At 38.2% G+C, this 21165-nt stretch overlaps 1 protein-coding gene across 1 annotated transcript; it reads left to right on the top strand.

Annotated features, from left to right (window-relative positions):
• Positions 1-888: 888 nt before the first annotated feature.
• On the top strand, positions 889-20500 carry gtf2h1 (general transcription factor IIH, polypeptide 1). Its single transcript, XM_079808999.1, has 15 exons — positions 889-1048; positions 1656-1811; positions 6992-7184; positions 9669-9834; positions 10196-10289; positions 11414-11563; positions 12911-12990; positions 13075-13208; positions 13472-13559; positions 14798-14886; positions 14984-15101; positions 15190-15280; positions 16301-16416; positions 16524-16616; positions 19659-20500. The coding sequence occupies exons 2-15, from the start codon at positions 1658-1660 to the stop codon at positions 19743-19745; spliced, it is 1653 nt and encodes a 550-aa protein (XP_079665125.1). The 5' UTR covers positions 889-1048; positions 1656-1657; the 3' UTR covers positions 19746-20500.
• The last annotated feature ends 665 nt before the right edge of the window (positions 20501-21165 follow it).

Below are 21165 nucleotides of genomic sequence, written 5' to 3'. Positions count from 1 at the left end.
CTATATCGTTTTTTTATTATTAATTATATTACATTTGATGATTTTTATATTATTAATTCTATTCTATTCTATTAATTATATTCTATTGTTTTTTATAAAATTAATTATATTACATTACATTATTTGTATATTATATTATTAATTATATTCTATTATATTACATTACATTCAATTAAATTATATTATTTATTATATTATACTGTTTTCTATATTATTAATTATAATACATTATATGATTTTTATATTATATTAATTTATTATATTGTTTTTATTATATTATGTTGTTTATTATATTATATTATACTAATATATTGTTTTTATATTATTAATTATATTACATTATATGATTTTTATATTATTAATTATAATCTATTCTATTTTATTCTATTCTATTAAATTATATTATTCATTATAATATATTGTTTTTATATTAATTATATTACATTATATAGTTTTCTTTATTATTAATTATATTACATTACATGATTTTTATATTATATTATACTATATTATTATTAATTATATTACATTACATGATTTTTATATTATATTATATTATACTATATTACATTATACTGTTTTCTATATTATTAATTATATTATATTATATTATATTATATTAATTATATTAATTATACTATATTATATTATATTAATTATATTAATTATATTATATTATATTATATTATATTATATTATATTATATTATATTATATTATATTATATTATATTATATTATATTATATTATATTATATTATATTATATTATATTATATTATATTATATTATATTATTAATTGTATTAAACTTGAATCCATTGACTAGATACAGGACTTTAATTTTGAAATGTGTTTCGCAGCCATTATGAGGAAGCGCGTCTCGGTTTGCGGCTTCACTCTGTTTCTATGGCGGATCTGAGGGCTGCTGTCACTCACGGCGTCCGTAACGACTGTAAATAAACACAAATACTGCCCATTTACACTGATTTCACTTCGCTTACCACAAGATCAATATTGAGGCTTCGGCTTCAGCTGCTTTGGAGCGCCAGGTGAGGGTTTATTATATTGAAATAAAACAGTTAATTAAAGTCACCGGCTGTGAGCGTGAGTTCAGCTTTCAGGTGCAGATTTCAGATTCATCACCTTTAAATGTGTTTACAATGTGTTTAAAATGTCTCTGGTATTGAAACCCTGTCATGTAGATTCTCCATTTCTACATATACTGAGAAGAAGTCGTAATTAATTGACTTTAATAAAGGGTTTTGGGAAGAATAGGGGATGTGTGCTAGTGCTGTTAGCTCCATCTGATATGAATCTGATTTAATATCTGATCTGATTCGATTCCTGTTGTCATATCTGACTTAATAGATCTGATTATGAATATGAATAATTCTGAATATGATTATTGGCTGTCTTGAATCTGATGTAATATCTTATTTCTGCATGTTTTTATAATTATTGAGAGTTGAGATACATTCACACCCTTCTTCACAACCCTTCCCAGGTTTTTAATGGGCTTTGAGTCCATCATTTCCTTCTCAAAACTCAAACTGTGTAATGAGCTATCTTTAATAGAGAGGTTTGTTCACATAATAAATCTTTGATCTGAATGTCCTGCATTATTAATGAGGTTTGGACGTCCCTTTGTGTCTGTAGTCATGGCGTCTCTGTCCGAGGAGGTGTTGTTGGTGGTGAAGCGGGTCCGTCAGAGAAAGCAGGACGGGACTCTGTACCTGATGGCGGAGCGGATCGCCTGGGGTCCAGAAGGGAAGGACCGCTTCTCAGTCAGCCACCTGTATGCCGACATCCGTTGTGAGTTCCTCCCAGATTTCAGAACCTCATTTGGGTTTGGTTGGTGTAGACGAACGGCACGGGTGCAACCTTTGACATGTGTTAAAATATCTACAGCAATGCCTTATGCACAGAGGTGGACAAAGTACACAGCTCTATTACTTGAGTAAAAGTAAAAGTACTACTGGTCAAATATTACTCCGTTACAAGTGAAAGTTCTAAAAACAGATTTTTACTTAAAGGGATAGTTCACCCAAAAACGAATGTTTATCTGCTCACCCCCAAGGCATCCAAGATGTAGGTGTCTTCGTTTCTTCAGTAGAACACAAATTAAGATTTTTAACTCCAACCGTTGCTGTGTGTCACTCATGTAATGCTTGTCAATGGGGTCTAATTCTATTAGAGTAAAAAAAACATGGACAGACAACTTCAAATTAAACCCAGCGGCTCGTGACGACACATTGATGTCTTAAGACACGAAACAATCGGTTTCTGAGAGAAACCCAACGATATTTATCCAAATATATCACCTCATATCAGACGAACGCTTCAGCTCTGCAGACCGTCATCACTTCCTGTGAGTGAGGTCAAAATTCTGGCCGGTTCATAGATGTGTATTTGTGATGTGTACCACCTCTGCTTATGCACAGTACACATTTAGTGATTTTGAGCTGTCCCAGATGAAAGATGACCAATCGGGACGATTTCTGTGGTCGTACAGTGAGAGATGTTCAAAGATGGCTGCTGTCACGGTCTTGTGACCAAAGATAGCCTGCGATAATATTCTGAAAGAGTCAGATTAGCATGATCTACGTCTACTGACTAGCCAATAAAAGTGCAACATGAAATGCCGTATTGATCATGGCGCTAAAACTCAAGCTTCATTTGCAAAATTGGCATCATGACCCTAGCCATGACCACGTCTATATGATCCTCTTTCACTTCCTCCTCTTTTTTTCAGTGCACGTAACCACAGTTACCAAAGTGCGATTCATCTTGCTCTATTTTTTAACCACTTGCGCATGCTGAAGGTGTCGTCATCGTACAGTCTACATACATGTCCTACCCAAGTTTATTAGATCCATGCCGTACAGTGTGATTTGTAATGATCTGATAGGATTTCTGAAATCGCAGAGTCTGTACCACACATTAAAAGACCAACATTATGCATGGATTCATAGAAACGCCAATCATTTTCTTCGTAGAGAAGTCGATTTTTATCAAAGTTTCAAGTTCAGTGATAAAATATGGTAATGTAGAAATCAAAAATCCGACTAAAATTGTCTCAACTGTCACCCCCCTTTTTGAGAATACACATGAAAATGCACTATCCAAACTTAAAGGGCTGAAATTCAAGAATATAGACCTATGTTTGGTCTTGTTTTAAAGAAGACACTGCAGATTATTGCTGAAGTGAAAGCATTTCAAAATATGAAAGTATGAAAAAGTGATGGAAGTTTGAATTTGCTGTAGATGAAAAATACTGTGATAAAGATTTAAAAAAAAATGTTTTACTCTAAAATTACTATAAAATCAAAGCCATATGTCTAACAAAGTTGTGTTCCAAATTTGAAGTTGATATAACGAAAATTGAAATTTTTTGTTTAGGTGCTGTACCAAAAATAGCCATCGAGTTTCTACCACATTCCATTGACTGTTTTTTTGATGCAGTTTCCTGTAAATTTCTGTCCAAATATCCCTTCCATCACAAAACAATCACCAAATATGGAACCTTGAGACTCAGACCTTTCCGACAATATGTTTTGTCAAGATTAGAAAAGATTTTGATTATAAAGTAGTTAAAATGCATTTTGTAATATGAAACAACGCCGCCCACTAGGGGAGGAGCCCGCTAGAAGAATTTAGAGTACCATTTCCATGGTAACGGGGTCTGATTTCAAAACGGTTTTCACAGGATGAATTTTGAGTTCGTAAGCTTTCAAATGATACCTAATTTATGATAATTACTCAAATATATGATACGAAAAAAAGGCAATCAAAAGAAGAGTGCCAGGTGTCCCGCCAGCCGGACAGTGACAGTTAAGGGGTTAATAAGTATGAGTATATACACAGATGAGACAAAACATTATGACCACCTGCCTAATATGCTGTTGGTCCTCCATGTGCTGCCAAAGCAGTGCTGTCCCACCGAGGCGTGGACTCTACAAGAGCCCTTGAAGGTGCCCTGTGGGCTCTTATAGTCCTGTAATTTGCGAGGTAGAGCCACCGTGGATTGAACTTGTTGGTCCAGCACATCCCACAGATGCTTGATTGGATTGAGATCTGGGGAATTTGGCGGCATTGGGCACCTTGAACTCTTCATCGTGTTCCTCAAACCATTCCTGATCCACGTGTGCAGTGTGGCAGGATCAACAGGCAACGACCCATCGCTTCTCTATCCGTCATCGTGTTAAAACCGCCAATAGCGCGCCAGGTGGATAAGCCAGTCTGTGATTGGTTCCCGCAAAAGTGTAACAGACGCAGTAGAAATTAATGTACAGGTTTCCAGACTTTCCAGAGTTACAGGGCGAAACCAAATCGCCGGCAGATCAGGCTGGGTTTACCTGTTCTACCTAGTGAGGGTATGAAAAAAAAAATGGTAAGACTTTAGTTTAGGGTCCAATTCTCACTATTAACTAGTAGCTTATTAGTATACATATTAGGACATTGGCTGTTTATTATTACTTTTACTTATAAAGCACATATTAATGCCTTATTCTGAATGACCATATTGTACATCCCTTAATCATACAATGTAGCCAGGTTTATAATCACTGAGATCCCAAATGTGAGGCTCGGGGGCATGGCCCCTCGAGAACATATTGATTTCCATGATCTACATATGTGCATATTAAGATGTTCTGAACGCCAAAAAATTTGATAACAACAGCTTGAAAACCACGTCAGTGGGCAGATATGACTGATAAAGTTTTTCCATTTTTGTCAGTGAAGAAAGTAAACATATGTTTAACTGATATTTATATGTTTTATTTATCATTTTCATAGACATGGTAATTTACTGAAGGCTACCAGGAAAGCTAGGGAACTAAATGTATTAAATTAATTCACAATATGCACACATTCATTACTAATCTTATGCCCAATACAGACTGAAAAAAGCTGAGCTTTTTTATTTACAGAGAGCTACAAATGGAATTATTAATTTACAATATGCACACATTCATTACTATTAATCTTATGCCTAATTTGAAGAAAACGGCTTTGTTAATATTTCTTGTTTGTTAATTATATTATAAATGACATTACATAGGCCTATTTCAAATCAAAATGGTGAAATTAGACAAAAGTTTATAATTTGCCTAAATATATTTGTCATTTGTTTAACATTTCTGACTTAAAGAAGCAGCTGTCAAATATTAATTTACATATCTCGCACTTGACGTCGAGTCGTGCTGCTGAAATTCGCGCTCAGCCTCAGCAGCTTCTGTGAGCATAAAGCCCGCCTACTCTGATTTGATTGGTTTTCTCAAATATTTTGACATTGAAGAGCGATGACAGACCAATAAGGCTCAGATCAACACACACACCTCTGCTTCTGACGTGCGCTCTATTCGCCGCCACAGCGGATTGAAGAACACGCCGATTAACGCAGATTAAAAGACGGGACGAAGCCGCCACTTTCAAATGTTTGAAAGGTTAAGCACACATTTTTTTAGGGGGGCTGGACAGAAGTTTAGGGGGGGCTGGACACTTAAAAAGGGCCTAGTGACGCCCATGGCCCAGAGCATCACATTCCCTCCACCAGCTGGTCGTCCCACAGTGATCCTGGTGCATCACTTCCCCAGGTTAACGGCACACATGTACACGGCTGTCCACGTGATGTAAAAGAAAACAGGACTCATCAGACCAGGCGACCTTCTTCCACTGCTCCAAGGTCCATTTCTGATGCTCACGTGCCCACTTGTTAACGCTTTCAACATTGGATAGTCAGGGGTCATCATGGGCACCCATACGCAGCTGAGTGTGATACACTGTGTTGACACATTCCGCTCATAACCATCATTACAATTTTGTGGCCGCCTGCTGGCCCGAACCAGATGGGATAGCCTTCATTGCCCTCGTGCATCGATGAGCCTTGGGCGTCCAACACTCTGTCGCCGGTTTGTTTGTCCCTCCTCAGACACTGTTGGTAAATCCTCACCACTGCCGAACACTGACCCAATTGACCTATCGGTAAGCCCCTCCCCTCGAACGCAGATGAGCCAATAGCAGTTGAGTATCAGTTGCGCTGGGACCGGAACTCGGACATCTTTAGGCGTCAGCGCCATAGAGAAACATTGGAAAATCCGAAGCTCTCATCGGTTTGATGGTGTTTATGCTACAAAAATGCTAAAACGTTGTGCCTGAGGCACTGTAACTCTGATTCCAGGGATCCTGAGAGGATTTTCTGTTTGTCAAACTCTCATTAAGTTACGATTAAAGTCCCTGCTAACATACAAACCGAAATAACACTGTTCTCACGTCATGTAACGTTAACACTGTAGGTCAAAAACACGAAGGTCTACATTTCAGTGCCTCTCCATATTAAACTGGTTATATGTAAATTAATTTAATTTGAGATATGTTTAAGGTCTACATTATCTGTATTATAAGGAGGACTCATATTTTGATGGGTATTATAGTCTACGGGTAGTGAAAGGAAGAGCTCGCACGCAGTTTATCGGAGTTGTTTTGCAGATACAAAGTTTACCAGTTATTAACTGCACCCTTGAAAAGTCATAAGCTCTGTGTATATGTTTGTTTACTGTGAGTGTTTTTGTGTAATTTGCTGTGTATGTTAATGTAATGCAACGGAGAGAGAGATAGTTTGTGAATTACACGTTAATGCACACTTCTTATGCTTTGTTTGTTCAGCTCTTACGATGATTTTTTGGAGTGAATAACGATGCAATAAACTTGATAAACCATCAGAAAAGTCTGGCCATCATTCGGACGGGATATACGCTACAATCTGTGTCCAAAAACATCTTGGGATAAGGTTTTCACACTGACAGCTGTACATTGTAAGATATAGCAACTCCGTTTGTTTGCCCGAGTTAGCAACAGTAACTAAGGGGGGCGGGGCTTACCGATAGGTCAATTGCCTTGCCATTACAATTTAGCTCTTGTCGCTCAGATCTTTACTCCTGCTCACTTCACTATATATATTTGATTGTTTGTTTGTTTGTTGACTTGTGCAGGTCAGAAGATCAGTCCTGATGGTAAGGCAAAGATCCAGCTCCAGCTGATTCTGCACACTGGAGAAAGCACCACCTTTCATTTCGCCAATGAGAGCACAGCACTGAAGGACAGGGACGCCACCAAAGAGCTCCTACAGCAGCTCCTGCCCAAGTTCAAGAAGAAAGCCAATAAAGAGCTGGAGGAGAAGAACAGGTGAAGTTTTGAATACATCTCATTTGCCATCATTAAATTGTATGCCACTTAGGGTTGGGCGACGTCTACAAAATTGCCATCAGACAATGTCGACAGTAGTGTTGTCAAAAATATCCATATATCGATATGTATCGATATTGAAACGATACGATACTCATTTTCTACAGTATCGATACTCCTCTCCGACCGAGAGCGAGTTGACACACACCCTCTCATGCAGTCCGGTTAACCCTCTGAACACGGCGAACGCGTGTTCTGCTGGATTTTTCCTCATGACCGCGTGTTACTATTGGTGTGACCGGTCTGAATTTCGCGCGGGATTGCACATAACATTAATTCTACTAATTCCCGCAGATTTCGCGCTCGCATCTGAAGCGCACACACACATAGTCCAACCATCTCTGACATACAAGTGCAAAAATTAGCTCTTATTAATGGTCAAATACACTAAAAAAAATTCTCAATGCCCATCTTGGTGAGTATTCACGTAAACACAGTCGTAAACAGTTCAGGAAGAATGTGTAACAGGAACAGTGTTTGGGATCCATGAGTGCGTCAGGTCTTAAAGGGACAGCAGGTATTTATTATTCAAACTACAAAAAGACAAACGATCACTTGCTGCTCTTGACTGATTAACTTGTGTAACTCTAATGGATTCATCTGTATTTCATTTTTTACAATGAAGACTATCCAATGTTATTTTAAATTTTATTACCTTGTTTTTATATTCAGTTTCTTACCTGAATGGTGGTAGACCTACCTGAAACAATAAAGCAGTCTATTTCATTTGTATCTTTATTCTATTGTATTTATTTGTTTATTTGTTCTTATTTTATTACTGTTTACTCGTCTTTTTAAGTTGAATTTGAAATCAAGCTTCCTTGTCTTGTATGTAAGCTATTGCAACACAATTAGTTTGCAAATATTTGTGAGATAATTGCAAGGGTAATTGATCAACGTTTATATATGAGAAAAACCTTAAAAGCTTTATCATATAAAGTGATCTCTTCAGAAGAAATTTTTAATCGCCTAGACTTTCAATAGACGGACAAAAAAAGAAATGATATTAAAAATATCTATTTGACAGTTTATGCAGCGTTTTTCCCCCTGGTATCGAAAATGGTATTGAATATCGATACTTTGTTAGGTATTGTATCGAAGTTAGAAATTCCAGTATCGTGACAACACTAGTCTACGGTGAAACGATGGACGATGGCGGTAAGCTCCGCTAATGTGGAGAAAGAGAGAACACGCAAGGAGCTGAAAGGGCTTGAATGAAGCGCGTTTGGATGCTACTAGAGGATATAGTGCAGAAATATCAATACCACAGACCATCTGAGTGCTTGTGGTGTGATCCGCACCGCTGTTTTGATGCTCTGCTCACTCCAACTAGAAACAGGAAAATGGTGCATGGTCTCGTGGTCCGGATGGAAACATGCCAGGGGTCCGGACCACAGTCTGCCATTTGAATATCATTGGGTTAGTTCCTCATAATTCGTGACGTTTTGTCATAATTTCCTCATTTCTACCACATAAGAAAAAATATCATGCTTAGGTAAATCATAATTATGAGATACAAGTAATAATTTCTACATAATATTTGTCATAATTATGGCTTTTGTCAAAGTTTCAACTTATGTCATAATTATTACTTTCTCATATTCTCGTAATTATGACACTTTCCTCATAATTTGTGACGTTTTGTCATAATTGACTCATTTTTACCACATAAGAAAAAATATAATGCTTAAATAAATCATAATTATGAGATACAAGTAATAATTTCTACATAATATTTGTCATAATTATAGCTTTTGTCAAAGTTTCAACTCATATTCTCATAATTATGACTTTTTCCTCATAATTTGTGACGTTTTGTCATAATTTCCTAATTTCTACCACAGAATATCATGCTTAAGTAAATCGTAATTATCAGAGAAGTTATAATTTATACATAAAATTTGTCACATTTATGATGTCTTCCGATGGATACATGTTAGAATTTCCCAAAAAGATGGTCAAATCAATCATAGCAAATGTCATTTACATTAAGTTAATCTTAAAGGTATAGTAGCCTGTTTTAAGTCTCAAAAAAGTAGTTTTCTCACCTATAGATCGTTTGTTTTGTTCCGAAACGTGGACTTAATTTGTTACAAAATGTTCCATTTTTTTGAAGCGCGTTTGGATACTACTAGAGGATATAGTGCTGAAATATCATTACCACAAACCTCTAGTAGCCTTTAATTTGGCGTTTTTGCACAATAAAATCTTCAGTGTTTAAATTGTGTTCATTTTGAATGTAATGTGTATTGTTGTCGGAAACGGTTTCATCATTTGCGCGGAGGAATCACGATGCCGGCTCTACGTTGGGATGTCTGTCAGTTTTCGGCGATAGTCTATCGGCCCAACCCTAATTTCACTTTAACATCGGCAAATTGGCCACCTAAATATTGCTTGACCTCCAGCTGATGCTTTATGTTTCAGGATGTTGCAGGAAGACCCTGTTCTGTTCCAGCTCTATAAGGACTTAGTGGTGAGTCAGGTGATCAGCGCTGAGGAGTTCTGGGCCAATCGGCTGAGTCTGAATTCTGTGGAGCACTCCCTCGCTATCAACAACAAACAGGAAGTGGGCATCTCTGCTGCCTTCCTGGTGAGTTTAAATGTACCACAAGGCTAAAGTCGGCATGAAATTGAATTTGTGATGGGCTTTTCTTCCCTATTGCAATGTATATCCAAGGGAAATGGCTTCTGGGATGAGAAAAAATGTAGGGCGGGACCTGATTTTGGCCTGGAATTGATTGGATTGGGCATTGCTAACTGTATGGACACAGTTTTGCAGTCAGAGACACACGTCATGAAGAGAACATGTCTTTTGGAGGCTTTTAATGTTTTTGATTAAAGATTACGAGTCCACATGAATAAAAAAAATAATGATGTGCACAGATGTATCACTCATAATAATCATCGTGATTTAACATTTACAATGTAAATTCACCTCATGATGGTTACAGGCCGACATCAGACCACAGACTGACGGCTGCAACGGCCTGCGGTACAATCTGACCTCTGACATCATCGAGTCGATCTTCAGAACGTACCCTACAGGTGAGATATGTGATAAAGATTGTGCTCAAACGATCTCTGATGTGTCTGTTTCAAACCCTTCAAACATAGGCAGCTCCCTTATAAGTTGGCATCCGAACTGATATTGATCCTCATAATTGACTGATTTAGAACTCATTTATAAACTAATATGTTCACAATTGATCCCATCATGTTTTGCCACAGTTAACACAGCTAATGGTGTGATACTCTAATATGCATAAAAATACATAATGCTTTTTTATGGATACCTTTAGGTATTGAATTATGCTTCTCTCTCTTTTTTATCATTGAGCTTCTCACATTGCATTCTGTATGGAAGCCTATATCCGCCACATATAAGAGAAAAAAATCATGCCTAGGTGAAACATAATTATGAGAAGTCATAATTATGGCTTTTGTCAAAGTTTCAACTTATGTCATAATTATTACTTTCTCATATTCTCATAATTAGACTTTTTCCTCATAATTCTCGGACTTAATTTGTTACAATGTTGCAATTTTTTCTTGTTTCGGTTCGCTTTTACAAGGCAAGCTTTCAAAGCGTACCAAAATGTGTTTATGCAAGTCACATGTGAGTACAACCGTCCTCTTATTGATCAGTTTTGGTCAGAATGTAGCCGCCATTCCCGCTATTAAATTATATACTACATTCGTGCAGCAAATTCAAACGCTCTCTCTGGATCTCCCAGCTCTGTCTAGAAGTGTTTCAAGACACACTCAAGGCTTTATCAAGACAGCATTCTCGCAAAGAGAAGCGCATTTACACTTAATTTTAAGATGATGAGGTGCTCTTTTGGTTTTCATTTCCTGTTATGAATTATAATACCATTTGGTCCCTTGGGTCAGATTGCGTTCATACCTCAAGCGCACCGCCCCAGAGGGCCGAGACCACCTCGTTGTTTTGGTGCGGATCCGAGCACGATTGCCATGTTCACATATGCCTAAACGAACCGAACCAAGGGACCAGGTTCTGAAACAAAAATGCTCAGGTGTGAAAACACCCTTGGAATTTATGACTGTTTTGTACCAGAAACAGAGACTTTAGGGGACAAATAAAATGCTTGAATTAGTTGTAAAGTGTTGAATATGACCCTTTTCTGTCTGTCTCTTGTCTTTGATTACAGTCAAGCAGAAATACGCTGAGAACGTTCCTCACAACATGACGGAGAAGGAGTTCTGGACGCGCTTCTTTCAGTCTCATTACTTCCACAGGGATCGGATCAACACAGGCCAGCAGGACATCTTCTCTGAGTGTGCCAAACAGGACGAGAAGGGTAGCGCACCTATGTAGTGCTGTTACTGTTTTAAGATCTTATACACTCACCTAAAGGATTATTAGGAACACACACTAATACTGTGTTTGACCCCCTTTCGCCTTCAGAACTGCCTTAATTCTACGTGGCATTGATTCAACAAGGTGCTGAAAGCATTCTTTAGAAATGTTGGCCCATATTGATAGGAGAGCATCTGCAGTTGATGGAGATTTGTGGGATGCACATCCAGGGCACGAAGCTCCCGTTCCACCACATCCCAAAGATGCTCTATTGGGTTGAGATCTGGTGACTGTGGGGGCCATTTTAGTCCAGTGAACTCATTGTCATGTTCAAGAAACCAATTTGAAATGATTGGAGCTTTGTGACATGGAGCATTATCCTGCTGGAAGTAGCCATCAGAGGATGGGGACATGGTGGTCATAAAGGGATGGACATGGTCAGAAACAATGCTCAGGTAGGCCGTGGCATTTAAACGATGCCCAATTGGCACTAAGGGGCCTAAAGTGTGCCAAGAAAACATCCCCCACACCATTACACCACCACCACCAGCCTGCACAGTGGTAACAAGGCATGATGGATCCATGTTCTCATTCTTTTTACGCCAAATTCTGACTCTACCATCTGAATGTCTCAACAGAAATCGAGACTCATCAGACCAGGCAACTTTTTTCCAGTCTTCAACTGTCCAATTTTGTTGAGCTCGTGCAAATTGTAGCCTCTTTTTCCTATTTGTAGTGGAGATGAGTGGTACCCGGTGGGGTCTTCTGCTGTTGTAGCCCATCCGCCTCAAGGTTGTGCGTGTTGTGGCTTCACAAATGCTTTGCTGCATACCTCGGCTGTAACGAGTGGTTATTTCAGTCAAAGTTGCTCTTCTATCAGCTTGAATCAGTCTGCCCATTCTCCTCTGACCTCTAGCATCAACAAGGCATTTTCGCCCACAGGACTGCCGCATACTGGATGCTTTTCCCTTTTCACACCATTCTTTGTAAACCCTAGAAATGGTTGTGCGTGAAAATCCCAGTAACTGAGCAGATTGTGAAATACTCAGACCGGCCCGTCTGGCACCAACAACCATGCCACGCTCAAAATTGCTTAAATCTCCTTTCTTTCCCATTCTGACATTCAGTTTGGAGTTCAGGAGATTGTCTTGACCAGGACCAAACCCCTAAATGCATTGAAGCAACTGCCATGTGATTGGTTGATTAGATAATTGCATTAATAAGAAATTAAACAGGTGTTCCTAATAATCCTTTAGGTGAGTGTATACTCTGAAGGAATCTTCCATGGACTTTATCTGAGCGTGTTAAATGCGTGAGTTGTATTCTGATGGAGTTTGTGTATTCACAGGCCAGAAATCTATGGTGAACCAAGGAGTGAAGAACCCCATGGTGGATCTGCTTTCACTCGAGGATAAGACATTAGATGAGGTGAGTGATGTTGGACTTTAAATGACAGTTCTTCTGTGTGTAGGATTGTTTGGTGAAACTGGATCTCTCTGTGTGTCTCTGAAGGGTTACGGCACAGCTACAGTTCCCACTACATCAAACCCCTCAAACAAATCACTGAGAGAGAACAGCAACTCCGCCATAATCAAACGCTTCAACCACCACAGTGCCATGGTGCTGGCGGCCGGCCTACGCAAAGCGTAAGCATCTCAACAGCGGAGTTTGGGTGTTTGTTGTGTCACAGATTTAATATTCTGTGTGTGTGTGTGTGTGTGTGTGTGTGTGTGTGTGTGTGTGTGTGTGTGTGTGTGTGTGTGTGTGTGTGTGTGTGTGTGTGTGTGTGTGTGTGTGTGTGTGTGTGTGTGTGTGTGTGTGTGTGTGTGTGTGTGTGTGTGTGTGTGTGTGTGTGTGTGTGTGTGTGTGTGTGTGTGTGTGTGTGTGTGTGTATGTATGTGTTATACAGGGACGCTCCCAGTGACCAAGCCAGTGAGACCAGCAGCACTGATGGGAACTCCAGAGATTCAGATTTCTTCCAGCCGCCACTCAAAAAGGTGAAACGCCACTCGAGCTTGTCCATAACAAGGGCTAATGGATGTTGTTAGGCACGATACAAAGCGAATTACTGTAACTTTATAAATACTATTATTATAATAAATAATAATTAAATTTTAAATGTAACAATTATCCATATTTTGAAATTAAGTCAAAAAGCGTTTTTGTCATAATTATGATTTTTCGTTAATTATTTCTGTCTCATAATTGTTTTTTTATTGTCAATTCTGTCTTTTTGTCATCATTTCACTGTCATAATTACGTTTATCTCATAATTTCAACTTTTGTCATCATCACGACTTTTATCCCTATATTTTATGCCATAATTTTAGCCATAAAACGTTTTATCTCAGAATCATGAATTGTTATTATTATTATTATTATTATTATTATTATTATTATTATTATTATTATTATTATTATATGCATTTTGGAACAATCTATTTAAAATAAATATATATATACTGAATGATTATTGAATTCTGTGAAATAGAATAAAAATAAAATAATAATAATGGTCATAATAATCATAACAACAACTTTAATAATACTTTTTTTATAATATGTTGTTTTATATTATTATTATTATTATTATAAATACTTGATATTTTAATTGTGTGCATATATTTTTGTATTCATTTAATTAAAAAAACGTTAATAATAATAGCGGATTTCCTTCTGTTTCATCTTTAGCTGCTCAGCTGTGTTTTAGCCGTTTTTAATGTGAATAATGTTGCGTTCCAGGCAACCCATAACCCGTGTTTTTCCCAACCTTCTACCTGTGAAAGTGCACTGGAACGGCAGTCAAACCCGTGACTTCCCACCCGTGAACTTGTACTAGATCCCGGTTTTTACGCTCTCATGTCACATAGCCCGCGAAACGGCAATGGCAGCCCCTATGGATGCGGTGTTTATGGAAGTTGTACACATAAATCAATACCAAATGCATTTCCAAATATACAAAAAACGTTAAATAAAAGGTATAACAGCTTCTCTTGCCATAGTGCTGTTTTTTTCTCCAAATAAGCAAGGATTAACTACCTTTGGCGATAGAAATGAGTGTAAATGAGCCCTGTACGATCCGTCATGCTTTGTTTACGTCTAGCTACCACAATTCCTTGCGCTCAGGCGTGACTTTGCGTGACTTTGCCTGGAACGCTACTGAGTCGTGGTTTGAAGTCGTGACTTACTTAACAGCATCAAAACTAGATTCTCATGTTGTTTTGTGACTCTTCAGGTGAAATTACAGGAAGCTATAGAATATGATGACCTTCAGGGTGAGTCTGGGCGTAAGACCATCGCTCTGAACCTGAAGAAATCAGACCGGTAAACACACAGCGCCTTTATTCTGTATCTTCCAGACACCGTGTAGATGTTTGGATAATCTACAGATCTTCATATTAAGTATCTTTACATTTTTAAGATATTCCCACGGCCCGACTCCGTTGCAGTCGCAGCATTATTCCACCAGTCAGGACATTATCAACTCCATCAGCATTATCCAGCAGGAGATGAGGAACTATAAACCCCGCCTGACGCAGGTACACCCGTGAGACGCTGATGTGGATGTGTGGGTACAAGTTTGAAACTTGTATTGTAGTCTGTGTTTTATTTTCTGGCGTGTTTCAGGTGATGTCAAGCAGTGTGGCGAGCTCCGCCATCACAGCGCTGTCGCCTGGAGGGGTTCTGATGCAGGGTGGAGGCCAACAGACCATTAACCGTCAGTGTTTGACCTATTCATCCCATTATAACCATATCAAATGTACCCTCAGCTGAGACTTTAATGCACTCTGCTATTGCAAGACGTTTAAAGCAGGCATTTTTAAGGGCGCTTTCACACCTACCTTGTTTGGTCCGGATTTTAATCAAAATTACAGTTGTGAAACTTCCCCCGTACCAAACAGACGAAATTTGGTCAGACGAAAAGAGGTATTCTCGGTCCGAATCAAACTGAACAAAGGTTCGGTTCGTTTCTAGTGTGAAAGCATTTTCTGTATGGTTCGGACTTTCAGAGCATTTACAGGAACTTCCTATTTATTTTTAAATATTATAATGTTATTTTTAAATTCAATCTAGGCTACATTGTTTATGAAAAGTGAAAAGATGCGCAAAATGTCAGAAGACAGAAATGATTTTGAAAGAAATTTTGTATGATTTTGCTTAGAAAGCCTTTCTTTAATGTGAATTTCGTTTCGTATAAATTGTATCTTAATTTTAATCAACGTTTAATCAGATAATTGCCTGGATTTAATAAATAAGAAGCAAATAGTCTATAGCAGACAATAATCGCGGGAGCGATCACATGCTTTGCACATGAACTGGAGCGTCTCAAATAAACCCAAACTCAGCAGCTACTCGTCTCACAGACATGAGAAATATGTGAATATAAAGCTTGAAATGTCCACTTTTAAACGTAACGAAAAGAAAATAGTCAAGCAATGCTATAGTTCACTAGTGGCAACGATATGCATCCGTTCATTCATCTGGTCAAAGACGCTGACGTCAGACGCACGTCCGTTTACAAACCAATCAATGTCCAGATGCCGCCCACATGATGAAGACGAGTGGACACAAGTGTGTCATGTAAAGTTCTTTAGTGCGCTCGCATAACTGCAATGTGAACCAAACCAAAACTAACCGAATGTATAAAATGTATCAAAACATGAACTTCGGTTCGGACCTTGGTGCATTTCCCTGTCCATTAACTTGATCTATTCATTCTTTGTGTGTATTTATATAGAATTAGTGCCCACCGATGTTCAGGGCGAGCTGAAGCACTTATACACTGCCGCTGGGGAGCTGCTCCGACACTTCTGGTCCTGTTTCCCCGTCAGCAGTCCTTTCCTGGAGGAGAAGGTCAAGAAGTGCACCTGCAATCACTTCAATAATATAGTATATTTGTACACTTGCGTTGTTTTGTTGTAGCATGATTCGTTTTATCAGTCCCTCCCTCCTGCATACAGGTGATAAAGATGAAATCTAACCTGGAGAGATTCCAGTTGACGAAGCTCCGCCCCTTTCAAGACAAGATCCAACGGCAGTACTTGAGCACTAACGTAAGGCCACGCCCCTGACCACACCCCCTCCATTTACTTTAATGGTTTCTACTTAGAGTACACATGAATAATTAATGCTCGTCAGAATTGATCATTTCCAGAATTGTGTGGGGAGTGCTGTTTAACCCTCTGATCTTCGGGCATTTTAGACTGAACAATTTTGCTTTTGAATTTTTGATAACACTTTAGTTTAGGGTCCAATTCTCACTATCAACTATTTGCTTATAAACATGCATATTGCTAAGATATTGGCTGTTTATTAGTACTTATAAAGCACATATTAATGCCTTATTCTACATCCCTAAATCCCACCCAATGCCTAAACATAACTACCTTACTAACTATTAATAAGCAGTAATTAGGAGTTCATTAAGGCAAAAGTCATAGTCGATTTGTTATCCAACGATTCAGAATCGATTCTCAAAAATTCAGAATCGATTCTCAAAAATTCAGAATCGATTCTCAAAAATTCAGAATCGATTCTCAAAAATTCAGAATCGATTCTGTGTTCAATTCAAACGGCCACTTCACCACTGTATGTATTTTGCTTATTAAATGCAAAGTTTTTAATTTCAAAAGCATTTCTAAATTAAGTTCATATTTCAAACAAACGAAATTCTGAGCCAAAATAACGAAGTTATTCCATTAATGCTTAATAACACTCCTATGTCTCCGATGCGTTGGCCGGGACATAAACCCAACAACATCCGTGGCATAATTTTTGGAATGACTTATCGAATATTGCTGAACTACTGCACAATGTTTCAAACGAATGGAAAATTCTGAACAAAGACTTAGTTTTGGCGAGTGATTGGTTAAATGTCTCATGACTGTTGCAGCTCGGCAGGTTTTCTCATGTGAGATGTTATGCGCACACACTGAATTTGGCTTCTCAGCGAGAGCTAAAGTTATTTATCTTCTGCATTAGCCTATGTTTTAAAGATTTTTTTGTGGCTCTAACCAAAATAAACTTTTTTTTTTGCTTTAAAGACTGAAAAATTGTCACACTTAGTTGTAAATTGAGAACTGTTTATTCTTAATGATTGCTCTTTGCAATTGTATGGCTTACTATATGTCATTAGAGCTTGTTAATCTTGAATATAACTTTGCTAATAAAATAAAAGTATTGAAATAAATCTTCATAATCATTTTTAATATGGCAATACTGTCAAACAGATATTCTAACTAAAAACAAAACACATATTAGCTTCAATTTTGGTTAAAATGTAAAGTTCATGTATTTGCACAGCAGGATTATTAGTTACCGAAAATGTATGTTAAGAATCATTTTGGGAATCGGATCGTTACTCCCAGAATCGGAATCGGATCGAATCGTTAAGTGCCTTAAGATTCCCACCCCTTGTTGCTATATGAACACAAAAAATGTGGTCATGATTATACAATTCTAGATGGTCTTAAAATTAGTCAGAGTTGTGATCTTTGGCCATGTTTACACTAGAGAGTGACACGGGAGTGGATTTTCAAAAAAAAATCCTGTCCCATCCCAATCCCACGAAAAAACTGGGGAAAATTCCCGTCCTGTCCCAATCCCAGAAGAATGGCTCCCGTTCCCTCTCACTCCCGTGTTGTGTTTTTTTTGGGCAGGAATCTGTCAGTTACAGTAAAATATTCAGTACAGATCACAGCATGCCCATGCCCAGTTGAATAAAACCCCAAAATGTAGTTTTAGTTTAAGATGGCATTCAGTTCAATATAATAACGATGCACACACATTAAATTCCACGTACATCATCTATGCAGACACACACACGCGCGCGCGCGCATTAAATGTCTTGCAGCTGGCTTAAGCCGTTTTCATGCCTTCTTTTTGGTTACTTCAGACTGCCCTAAAATGTCAGTGAGCACAACTGACATTTTCCAACAGTAGTCGTTGCAGCGTGGCTTTCATGTCTGACTCCATTTTGATGATGATTTTCGCGGCTACAAAGTGCACGGGGAAGCCTCCTTTCTCTTATATTATTGGAGCACGTCATTCACTGAACCAGCCACACCAAAGCAAACAGGAGAGCATAAAGAGACAGGGCAACTAGAATTGAGTTCAACATTAAAACGTATAGTTAATTTATTTAAACAGTATATTTGTATAGATGGTATCATAGTGTTATTACGATTCCCAGTAAAAAAAATTCCGCTCCCGTCCCAATCACGTGATTAATAGTGATTTTGTTCCCCATCCCCTGGGATTCCCGGAAAAATCTCTGCCTCTAGTTTACACCTGGCATTAAGAAACATTTGGTTTATCGGATTAGAAATGGACAACACTAAATGACCCCCTACTCTCCGCCTACTGACCGAAACATTATGGGCTGCGCGCTAGCCAAACAGGATTTAAACTTTGTCGGCTGGAGACCCAAGTTTGGTCTGAAGATGAAAAACGTCCCAAACTCAATGTTCTCTCTCCATCCCTGATTTCTAACACACACTCACAGCGTTCGGCTGGTCTTGTGTCTGTCAGAGCAGAAACTAAAGCTGATGTTCTCCGTGTGTTTTTCCGTCGTCTCCGGATGCGTTCATATTTAAATTGTGTGAGCTTATCTCATCCATTAGATGGAAAGATCTGAAAAAGCCCATACATTTACCCGCCCATAGACCCTCCCCTCAGAAATCAGGACAGAAGTGGATGAAAGTGGACAAAAGCGACGGATTTAAACACCAGGTGTAAACGGGAATGTGTCTCCCTCGTCTACTTGTGATCCGATCGACTTAAATCTTAATACCAGAGCCTGAGTTACAGGGATAAACAGGAAAACAATGATTTTTCAGTTCAGTTCTGCTGTAAAGCAGCTCTTGAAAGAAAACATGTGCTATGTTATAACATATACTTTTGTTAAACTACATATTTTAATTCTTCCGCACTAAAATGTATGCTATTTGAGATTTAAAGTGTCTAATTTCTGGTGTTATTTGTGTATTATACCATATATAAACAGTGCTTTTTGATATTTTTGGCCATTTATTAATATTCTGATGCACTTACAGTGGAACTACATAGTAATTTCCTGTGTTTTCTTATTGCAAAAGCTAACGGGCCACCTGGAGGAAATGCTTCAGGCTGCGTACAACAAGTTCCAAGCCTGGCAAACGCGGCGAATGATGAGAAAAACCTGAGGAGACTGAAGACGAAAGACAGAAAAGACTGGGTGAATTTAAAAGAAAAGGGAGAGGGACAAAGACACACTCTCCCAGCTTGGGCCGACTGGGGCCTGATGGGCGGATTTTCCAGCCAATCGGAGCTGGAGGTGCTAGTGAGCATGTCTGCCTGGGGGAGGGGCTTGAAGAGAGCAAATTCTGTCATCTTATTGGTCCACTTGGAGATGGGCCAGTCATAATTAACTGTAATTATTTACGTCTCTCTTTACTTTGTTCGTTCCGTTCGGTTTTTTGCCTTTCCCGTTTTTTTTTTTCTTCCTTTTCTTCAGTGGATAATTTCATTTCCTAGATAAGATGTGAAATTTTAACAGTGTTGTATTTCTACAATGACCAAACTTGGCTCAATAATACCATGGAAAGATCTCAGGAACTTATAACGTTTAATGCAAAGGACTCGGTTTGAGGGAAAAGCTTTTAAGTCAATGATAAGGAGGACTCTTTACAAATCGGATATTGCAATCCAGTTCGACTCTCCCGAGACTTGAGGCTGATTGGAAATCAGTGGCTCAAGACACGCCAAGGGGAGGGGATATAGCAATACTGTAATAATAATAATAATAATAATGGTAATAATAATTTCTATGTAGTGCATTTACTGATCTGTGTGCCACAAACACGTGTACACACTCATCCGCACTGCTTCATAATGTGTCTTCTCTAGCTGCACTGAGTTGTGGATGTTATTTCAAATAAAGTCAAGATTTAAACTGTTAAATTGGTGTGTTTCATTAAAAGGGCTTCCTCAAAGTACTCGGTTAACCAACGGCGAGGAAGCTGTAATATTACACCATGAAAACCTAGAAGAGGAAGCACTGTATTTTAAATGTTTTCAGGGACAGGAATTGCACTGTTTTTCTCTTAAGTTTGTGGTCCTCAGTTTGAAAAACCCTTTGTTTATGTCACAAACAAATATCAAACCAAACTAAGCAACTTAATTTACGCAGATTTTGGGCAGATAATAAAGATTCTGTTTCTACAGTAGGTCACTAATCGCATGTAAACCCATTTGTAACTAATTTAACTCAATTGTATTGTTCTCAGACTGTGTGCAGTAATCAATACTGTTGTAGTAACGTCTCAATATCCACCATACAGTTCAGTTTAGCCATTCTGTGCTTGCAATTGGTGATGGCTATCTTTATAAATACAATTCCTACATCTATATCTGAATATGGTACATTAACTACAAGGGCGTAAGATGTTTGAGGGTCAAGTCTTGGCTATTTTTTGCTTGCTGGTGATGGAACAGGCTTTATTCTCCTGGGCGTCTCAAATATCAATCAATACCAAGCAGAGCTTCTAATGGACCAATGGACGCCAAACTACTGATTGGACCCCTACGCGTCTGTGAGAATCGTTTGTTTGTAAAGCAGATGTG

Source organism: Gobio gobio, assembly GCF_949357685.1.
Source record: "Gobio gobio genome assembly, chromosome: 25".
Classification (NCBI taxonomy): Eukaryota; Metazoa; Chordata; class Actinopteri; order Cypriniformes; family Gobionidae; genus Gobio; species Gobio gobio.
This window is presented reverse-complemented; position numbering and strand designations above follow the sequence as displayed.

Bases quoted from the DNA above. Each gene is read 5' to 3' on its own strand.
- gtf2h1 (XM_079808999.1), top strand. From the start codon at position 1,658: ATGGCGTCTCTGTCCGAGGAGGTGTTGTTGGTGGTGAAGCGGGTCCGT. The intron at 13,209-13,471 runs GTAAGCATCTCA...TGTGTTATACAG, and splicing joins GCGGCCGGCCTACGCAAAGC to GGACGCTCCCAGTGACCAAG. The intron at 13,560-14,797 runs GTGAAACGCCAC...GTGACTCTTCAG, and splicing joins TCCAGCCGCCACTCAAAAAG to GTGAAATTACAGGAAGCTAT.